This window comes from Berghia stephanieae, chromosome 4, assembly GCF_034508935.2.
Source record: "Berghia stephanieae isolate SIO BIC M18660-M18661 chromosome 4, UCSD_Bste_1.3, whole genome shotgun sequence".
Lineage (NCBI taxonomy): Eukaryota > Metazoa > Mollusca > Gastropoda > Nudibranchia > Aeolidiidae > Berghia > Berghia stephanieae.
The window spans coordinates 6,525,552-6,535,551 of record NC_088363.1 but is presented as its reverse complement, the minus strand read 5'-3'; the positions used below and the strand labels follow the sequence as shown (position 1 = coordinate 6,535,551).

General features: G+C 39.4%; 2 protein-coding genes across 2 annotated transcripts in view; one reads left to right on the top strand and one right to left on the bottom strand.

The window, feature by feature from the left end:
• LOC144969956 (uncharacterized) overlaps positions 1-10,000 on the top strand; it is a 263,401-nt gene that overhangs the window by 184,337 nt on the left and 69,064 nt on the right. The window lies entirely within an intron of this gene.
• The window catches only part of LOC144969953 (uncharacterized), an 8,223-nt gene continuing 2,210 nt past the window's right edge, over positions 3,988-10,000 (bottom strand). Inside the window, exons 2-3 of the mRNA XM_078909041.1 lie at positions 7,144-7,770; positions 3,988-4,814 (exon numbers count right to left, since the gene is read on the bottom strand). Coding sequence (XP_078765167.1) covers positions 4,197-4,814; positions 7,144-7,755 — 1,230 coding nt within the window. The 5' untranslated portion in view covers positions 7,756-7,770 and the 3' untranslated portion in view covers positions 3,988-4,196. The remainder of the gene's footprint in view (positions 4,815-7,143; positions 7,771-10,000) is intronic.

Genomic DNA, 10,000 nt, shown 5'->3' with positions numbered 1-10,000 from the left:
TATTAACCAGACTATAAAAATTCACGGTTACACACAGTTTTGTGTGTTGCTCCGTTATACTTCCGGATGGCAATGTTATGAGCTTCTTAGCCAAGCGCATACTATCTATAATATTGTTATTGTAAACCATCAAAATGTTCATTCATCCCAGACCCTTCGTTTTTTATATACCGTAAAGAAGAAACTCCCAAAGTGTGATACTGTAACCAATGAAAAAAAGTCGGCTTAATGTCACTAACAATTGGATTCAGTAGTCTGATGTCACGCCGCCCGGCATCGGCGGCCATCTTGGTTCTAAACAAAGAAAATCATTACTTTTTATTCTTCATGCTGGCTAGAACTTTTCATATGCCTTGTGATCAGAATGTGTAAAAGTCAAAACATGATCAAATTTATGTGTTTTTTTCCTCTGGATACACTTTTATGATCGCCGGAGAAATATTTCATACGGGCGTCCGCCATTGTTCCGATAGTTTAGAGCCAGTGTTTCTTACTTACCATGCGTCATTAGGACGGAAGTGACGTAACGACTGTTGAAGAGTATTATCATTAAAATCCATCAGAAGGCTGTGAAGATATCCACATCAACGCGCGTGAATTGGTTGAGGAACGGACTATAGATAGTATGCAGATGACGTCACTCAGGCCTTTGTTATTGTTTTTGCCATCCGCGTTTGTGAGTTGTTCTCACTAAACTGTATTAACCAGACTACAAAAGTTCATGGTTACACAGAGTTTGTGTGTTGGTCCGTTATACTTCCGGATGGCAATGTTGTGAACTCCTTGGCCAAGTGCATTCTATCTATAGTACGTTATATCCGGCTGGTGGATTTTCTGAGTTGTTTAGCTATGCGCATAACATCATTATCGCAAAAGCCATCATTTTATGAGAAATTATTTCACTCCCTTTCTCCTCGTCTCAAAGTAAACTAGGTATAACACGACTTAATTGACTATGTATGCTGTTAAGATAAAGTTCACATACAATGGGGATTATATTACCTTTCCATGTGCTCGAGGTCATAGGTCATGTTGTAAAGTGTGCTCAAAATGACCCATACAGTGAAAAGTGTTCACATTTTGAGAAATATCCAAAGTCACAATACTTTTCAACAGGCATGACGTCACTTCTCTCATAATGACGCATGGTAACTTAGTAACTGGCTCTAAACTATCGGAACAATTTCGGACGCTCTTATGAAATGTTTCTCCGACGAGCATAAAAGCGTATCCAGAGGAGAAAAATCATTATGCATCTAATCATGTTTTGACTTTTACACATTCTGATCACAAGACAAATGAAAAGTTCTAGCCAGCATGAAGAATAAAAAGTCCTGGTTTTCTTTGTTTAGAACCACGATGGCCGCCGTTGCTGGTCGATGTGACATCAGACTATTGAATCCAATTGGTCATTTTGTCCGCGCGACTTATGTGTATGTTTACAACTTTCATGAACAAAGAAACGTGTTTACATTTATTGAGAAATGTCCAATCGTTGTACAGCAACGAATCATGTGATCGATGACTGGGTTGGACGGAAACACGAATATAGATCTCTCCCATTCAGTTTGTAACGTTTCCATTTGAGCTTGAGCTTTTCTATAGCGCAATATCCACTAAACGTGCTCAAAGCGCTTTACAAAGAGTCTATGACCAGCAACAATACGTAACATGTAGAACGAGATATAACATCTGTTAAGCGTTACTACATTTTTTTTCGACAGAGACAAAGCTGTTAATGGCCAGGTACTCATTTTAAGCCTGAGTACGAGGAGAGAATGAAAGTAAAGAGCCTTTTCCAAGGACTCAACTATGCGCCAATGAGGCTCTCCAACCAGGACCTTCGAAAACTCTCAAACCTGGTTACCTTGTAGGGTCTTTAACAAAGTCCAAGATTCGATAAGATAAGGTTCATTTAAATCGATCGATATGTGAAGGAAGAGTTTTCTGACCAAATTCTTAAATTCGTGTTTTTCCAGAGTACGGCAGATAGCTAATTTATCCTGCTAGTGTTTGCTTCCGTTCGTTCGTTATTCACACAGCTGTCCTCATTATCACAAATTAATAAATTTAGGAGCAGGCACCGATGTCAGATAAAGAACTGAACAAAAAGGAACTCATAAACAGAGCATTATTTTTTATATCTATATTATTACAATATTATTACTATTTCAGGGGTAAAAATAAAATAGGAAGGGTCAGAATCAATATTGTCAGGTGTCTTTGCAAAAATTCTGCCAACTTTATGCCAGAAATCCGCCAAAACCCGCCAACTTTATTCTAATTTACTTGCGATCTTTGCACAAAATCCGCCAAAATTTTTTTTTTTTTTAAATCCGCCATCCTCCAGGCCATTTTTCCCCCGCCAAGCAATGTTAAAAATCCTCCAACCTGGCAACACTGGTCAGGATCAAGGAAAAAAGACATTATAGAAATTATGGTCAGTAGTTGTCGTTATTGTTGTTGTTGTTGTTGTTGTTCTCATTGTTGTTGATGTTGCTATTGTCAGGGATTTGGAGATTTTGTGTGCTGTTCTCGTGTTTTATAAAAGTCCCAAACGGCTATGGACAACGAAAGGTACACGACAGAACATCCAGATTGGCTACTTGTCGAAACACGTGACTTCTATTAGTCATATGAGCTTCCCTGCCTGCCAAGTTAGTGAATAATATATATTACATAATTTTCGCCCTTTCGCCACGGCACCGTTCGATACCGTCGCCTAGGCATTCCATGAAGGAATATAGATAATACCTCACAAGGTGTCTGATGTCAACAGGAATCACCCATGTTGTCACAGTGAGATACCGTCGCCTAGGAATTCCATGAAGGAATGTAGATAATACCTCACAAGGTGTCTGATGTCAACAGGAATCACCCATGTTGTCACAGTGAGATACCGTCGCCTAGGCATTCCATGAAGGAATGTAGATAATACATCACAAGGTGTCTGATGTCAACAGGAATCACCCATGTTGTCACCGTTAGATACCGTCGCCTAGACATTCCGTGAAGGATTATAGATAATACATCGTCTGATGTCAACAGGAATCACCCATGTTGTCACAGTGAGATCCCGTCGCCTAGGCATTCCGTGAAGGAATATAGATAATACATCACAAGGTGTCTGATGTCAACAGGAATCACCCATGTTGTCCAAAGAGCAAGTCGGGGGTTGATTAATAATCTTGCCTAAAGAAAATACGAAAGTACCTGAAGCGGGGCTCGAATCCGGGGCCTTCCAGATCACAGTGCAATGCCTTATTATTCACTCGGCCAATTCGTCCCCCCCCCCCACCACATCAATAATAAATTAAAGGAAATACTAATACTAATGCTAAGCTGCGAGCCGGAGAACTGTAAAAAAATGTTGAGCAAAAAAGGTTCCAAAACGAAAAAAAAAAAAATAGCGGCCCGTTTATTTGGATTTGACGTGAAATATCATATGAATTGGTTTGTTGTTTGCTGAAAAAGGGATTTGAGCCCGAATCGTTAGGTGATAAATAAGTGTTTTATTGTTTTCTAGAAGCTGTTTTATTTATATTTTTATTTGCCTATAAGAAGATGTGAACCTTTTCTCAAATTTGCATGATAAATTATAAAAATAATAAATGAATAAATAATAATAATAATATAATAATAATAATAATAATAATAATAATAATAATAATAATAATAGTAATAATAATAATAATAATGATAATAATAATAATAATGATAATAATAATAATAATAATAATAATATAATAATAATAATAATAATAATAATAATAATAATAATAATAATAATAATAATAAATAATAATAATTAATAATAATAATAATAATAATAATAATAATAATAATAATAATAATAAAGCTCTATCATTCCACCCCTCCCCATAAATACTAACGCGTAATGATATCAAGTTTACAATAACAATTTGTGACGTCAAATTTCACTATAAATTAGATTCTTTAAAAATAAGTAGATCTAGACGTCTAGCATTTAAGTGTTTTTGAACATGTCTTTTATTTAAAGATGACGAAATCAGAGTCGAATTAGAAGTAGAAAAAAGATTGATCTCATGGGTTTTGGAATTCGAACTTTGTTCTCAACGCGCACTCACAAGCTCGTGCAACGTATGTGTACACGTCAGGAATTCAAAAATACATGAGTGGAAGAATCGGGTGTATAAATATTCAAAACTCTCGCTTTATATTTTCTCGAACGGTCTATTCGTGCCATCTTCTCCATTTTTAAATCCTTCCCCCTGACGAACGGACTCGGCCAACCCAACGGCCACTCCGATACTGAGATTGGCCCGGGCCATCAGGATCAAGAACACCAAGTCGAGTGGATGAGAATTTCCCCCAAGGCCCAATCGAACACCGGTCGAATCCTGGATAAGAATCACCATCCACAAGAGCGTGTTGAAGAAATTCACAACCAGCAGGACGATCAGACTGGCCAGGACCAAGAGGAACACATTGGAATGGAGCAACTCCGTTGAGATTACCGGGGTGTTGTTGTTGTTGATCATGTTGTTGATCTTGTCATAGATACGAGATTGTGCTTGTTCTCGTGGTTTGAAAATGCACTGAACGATGTAATCTTGCAGGTTTTGCATCTTAAGTATTTCAAACCGGCAGTGAAAGAGTTGCTCGTCAAGCTCCACATCCGGTTCCTTTGATGACGTGTCGTCTTTGGTCGATTTGGTTGACGGAAGGACAGCGACCATCTCGATAACTAGGACGATTATCATCAAAATCTTCATCAGCAGGTACAATGACGTCACCTTTTTCTTGCTGGTTGATGTACTTTGTAGAAACGCCTGTTTTTAAAACAAATAAATAGAAGGGAAAAAGATATAGAAAATGTATCAACAAGATTGGGAAGATATGTCATTGGTCTTCTATTGTAAAAATCCACTCAACACGTTCGGTAACTTTGGACTGTATAAATGTTATTTATTTCTCTATTCTATTTATTTCGCTACATGAAGATATAACGTAACTAATTTTACAAATGTATTTATACTCTGTGTTTGGGTAAGATACTCACAACATCCGCCAGCCACATATAACGTACCAACACACAAAACCATGTGTAACATTAAACGTTTCTAGTCTGATTGATAGAATTTCGTGATATCTAATCACTAAAATGGCTGTCTAAAAAAACAAAGAAAAAGAGCCGAGTGACGTCAGTTTCGTTCCATTTATAGAATAAAAGAAGTTGACGTCACTCAGATCATTCTTGTTGCCGTTAGACAACCACGTTGATGATAAGTTCTCACTAAATTGTATTAATCACGATGTAAACCTTCAAGGTTACACATAATTTTGTGTGTTGGTACTTTATATCCGGCTGGTGGATGTTGTGAGTATTTCTGTTCTATTCAAACATAACACCGGATCAAAATAATCAAACACCGTGCAGTACTCATACACCGGGTCTAAAGTTCCCGGCAACCAGAGCGGAAGGTCACGAGATAAGAAAGGTCAATCTTTTTTCCCCACTCTTTTTCACCTCTGTTTTATGTCAGATTTGTGTCTGATGTTCCATCGAGTAGTGTAAATGTTGCTGCTCGAAGCTCGAAGAAATAAATAATAACGTGAAGTTGAATGTAAGCTTTAGTTTAATTACAAAAACAGATCAAATGAACGTTTCGGGTTTCCCCTTTATCAACAAAACAGGATGAATGAAACACCACAGATGAATGAGATGATGTGGTAGTGGCGTAGTGAACCCGAAACGTTCATTTGATCTGTTTTTGTAATTAAATTGAAGCTTACGTTCAACTTGATGTTCCATTGAGGAGATCAAAATGTTGTACATAATGTTTTCTTAATGACTAACCCTGTCCTTACCAACTGCAGCAAAATCGTCACATTTGTTACGACACAATATACAAATTTTCTTATTCTGATTTCTTTTGTACATCACAAACTTTGAAGACTGATCTTTGTTTAATAAATAACATAAAGTTGTATAGGGAATGAGATTAGCGGAAGAGTAGCGTCTCTTGATTGGACGTCACCACATTCTGTGACGTCACCGGCGGAAAAGTTAATAGAGAGAGAACGTCATGTTGGTTGTGCGCATGCGTCTCTCGTCATCACAACCGGTGAAAGCGGCTTGAGACACTTCAAAACCAAATTGACGTACTCTCTGTAAGGTGACGTCCAATCAAGGGACGCTACTCTTCCGCTAATCTCATTCCCTATAGATAGTATGCAGATGACGTCACTCAGGCCTTTGTTATTGTTTTTGCCATCCGCGTTTGTGAGTTGTTCTCACTAAACTGTATTAACCAGACTATAAAAGTTCATGGTTACACAGAGTTTGTGTGTTGGTCCGTTATCCTTCCGGAGTGCAATGTTGTGAACTCCTTGGCCAAGCGCTTTCTATCTATAGTAGAGAGAATTTTTTGAGTTGAAAAAAAAGCAATTTTTCTACTGGGTAAGCCTGCCATTTTGGGAAAATACTGAAAATGATCGGCAAGGTGGTATTTGATTTCTATGAAATGATTATTGTAGCCAAGACTCTTTTCTGGTGTTTTTACTCCATAATTACAAATGAACAGTGGTTTTCTAAAACTTACTAATCCCCCCCCCCCCCCCACCCATTTGAGATATTGAGGATTATTTCTCCTAAAATGTCTCATTCGGTTTGTTGTTTAATCATATTTAAACTCAAAATTCATGCAAATCTAGGAAATTATTCTGTCAATTGATGCTTAAAATAAAGTTTACATTTCAATTGATCTCATGGATGGAAAAACAAAAGGTAGAAAAAGCGTTGGGGATAAAAATAAAAAAGGCCAGATGGCGTCAAAGTTACAGGAATTGTGAAATTTAAAACAAACTTGAGCTTTTAAATTGAGCAATATCCACTAAACGTGCTCAAAGCGCTTTACAAGGGCCGAGACCTGGCTAGGTGTTTTTTTTTTCGACAGAGACAACGCTGTCAGCAACTCATTGTACATCTGAGTCCGGTGAGATAATGTGAATAAAGAGCCTATTTCCAAGGACCCAACTATATTAATTTTGCTCAGATCGGGATACGAACATGGTACATTCCGGCCCGAAGGGTAGGGTCATACCACCAGACCACTAAGCCATAACAAAGAGAGGTGAACATCTTTTTTCGTCACTTACCTTCACCAAACCAGCGTACACTTGTCGTCTCTGGCCGTCACTCATCGCATCTCCTTTCTCAGCCGACTCTAAAGTCTGTTCTACATTGACGCTGCCACAACAGCCAGAAACGATCGACCAGAATACCCGAGGTAATCTGAGAACAACAGCCAGGATAAACAGGAAAACAGGAGTGGGCAGACTGCCCTGAAGCAAAGTCTTCGGTTCGTTAGTCTCAACGTCTTTCTCTTTCTGGTTTCTAGGGATATTCACCGGTTCGTAAAGATCGTCAGAAATAAAAGCGTCTGCTTTTGGCTGGAGGATTGAGGCTCTTGGATAGGGATTACCTTCAATCGCAGCGTTAAAAGCTTCAGAGCAAACGGTATTCGTGTAGGTGATTTGGGAATGTTCAAATTGGGCGGGACACCAACAAATGGCGTCGAATTTTGTTGCCTCCTTCCGTAGTAGTAGTGGTTGATGTTGTTGTAGTTGTTGTTGATGGTTTTGGTTGGGGGTGGGGATGACCAGGGTGATGAGCGCTAGCAGGAGAAAGAGACAAACAGTCCACGTGTGGGTGAAGGAATCCACACCGTCCTCTGACAGGGATCTCACTCTGACGCCCATTCTTGGCATCTATCGAATTAGAATCTGTCGACAAACGATATATAACATTTTGAGATAAGAATCATACGCACTGGGTCTAACATAGACTTGAAGATCTATATAACGCAATATCCACCAAAAACGCTTAAAGCAATCTTCACGGGGTCCCCAGTCAACAGCAACACTTACTATGTAGCACAAGACATGACGCCTGTTAGGCGATAATTTATATTTCCAGCAGACAACGCTATTAACTGCCAGGTTCTCATTTTACACCTGAATACGGTGAGATAATATGAGTAAAGAGCAACTTTTCCGCCGTTGACGTCACAGACTATGGGTGACGTCCAATCAAGGGACACTACTCTTCCGCTAATCTCATTCCCTATAGATATTATGCGCTTGGCTAAGAAGTTCATAACATTGCTATCCGGAAGTATAACGGACCAACACACAAAACTGTGTGTATCCATGAACGTTTATAGTCGGGTTAAACAGTTCAGTGAGCATTACTCATAAACGCGTATGGCAAAAAACAATAACAAAGACCTGAGTGACGTCATCTTTGAACTATCTATAGAATCCGTTGTACCTTACCCTAAAATTCGAGCTGAATAAATACACTTGGTGCTGAAGATATAGAGTGGTGAATAAGATTCGGTGGGGAGGGGGGGGGGGGGGTCTATTTGATACAGGAGAGTTGTTTACTAATCTCATTAATTTGATTGCTTGCTCTCTCTCTCTCTCTCTCTCTCTCTCTCTCTCTCTTTCTCTCTCTCTCTCTCTCTCTCTCTCTTTCTCAATGTGCCTCGCAATGTTTCATTTATTCCCGCAACAGGCCATGTGAAACTGCATTTCAATATCATATAGTTCCAGTCGCCTGTTAGGCTTCCATTTTGAGACGTTTCTTACAATAATCCGTCACAACGTGTAGCCAAGTCTTCATTGACTTCTGAGTCGAGTAAGGTATAGTTTGTAAAGTGCTTAAACAAGGTCACAACGTGGGGACCAGAAATTTTCACGAACGCGATAACCCATCCTCTCCCACTGGTTTCTGCTGTGTTCTTTTCCATACTTCTTCATTTTTTATTCTATCCATCCATTTTATTCTGAGTAGCTTACGCATGCACCTGTTTACGAAAATCTGTACCCTCCTTAAACATGCCTTTGATGCGTTCCAAGTTTCACATCCATACAGTAGGACAGACTTCACGTTTGAGTTGAAAAGTCTTAGCTTTAGTCGAAGGGAGATATCTTTAGTTCTCCAAACTCCGTTCAAAGATGTGAATGCAGCCCGTGCCTTTCCTATTCGTGCTTTCACCTCTGCTTCCGTGCCTCCATCCTTGTCAATTATATTTCCGAGATTGCAGAAAGTATATATATCTTAGAGTTCCTGATCTTTTACTTTGATCTGCTCCCTTTGACGCGTACCTATCCTCAAGACCTTTGACTTTGCAGGGTGAATTCTTACACCAATTGATTCCGAGAGGCTGTTTATAATTGTGGTTTTTGCTTGCATCTGGTCCTGGGTGTGGGACAAAAGAGCCAGATCATCTGCAAAATCCAGATCATCCAACTGTGTTCAGGGGGTCCACTGTATCCCATTTCTTCTCTTTTGGAGGTTTCCTTCATTAGCCAATCAATGGCAAGGATGAACAGGAATGGTGAGAGCAAGCATCCCTGCTTGACACCAGTCTTAATTTCAAAGCTGTCAGTAAGCTGATCTTCATGTACAACCCTGCAACTTGGAAACTGTTTGTCTGTGGCCTAAACCCTGACCCAGGGTGAAAAAGGCAATGATGATGATGATAACCCATCCTACTACTGACAACGCTTAACATTGCTTTAGTGATAAGAAGAGACGCCATAACGGTGATCCACCAAGCCACACGGCGGTATTATATAGTTCTAGTGTATTAAAGTAGAAGTGTGTGTGTTTGTGGGGGGGGGGGGGGGAATAGAAGGGTGTCGGGTGGGGGGGGGGGGGGGGTGCACTTTGACCATATTTCAATAGAAAGGAGGGGGGGGGGGGTCGAACTAATAGAGGGATGGGGATTTTGGCCAAGAAAAAAAAAGGGGGGGGGGGCGCAATTTGAAAAATGCACATGAAATGGGTACGGGGGGGGGGGGTACCCAGTTTAGACATTTTCTAACTTAGGCGAGGTGAGGTGGGATGTATAAAATGTATTTTCTTTCAGTGAAATATACTGTATGTAAAATATTAGAATCAGTATAATCCAAATCTTTTTCAAACGATTTAATAATAGAAGTTAAT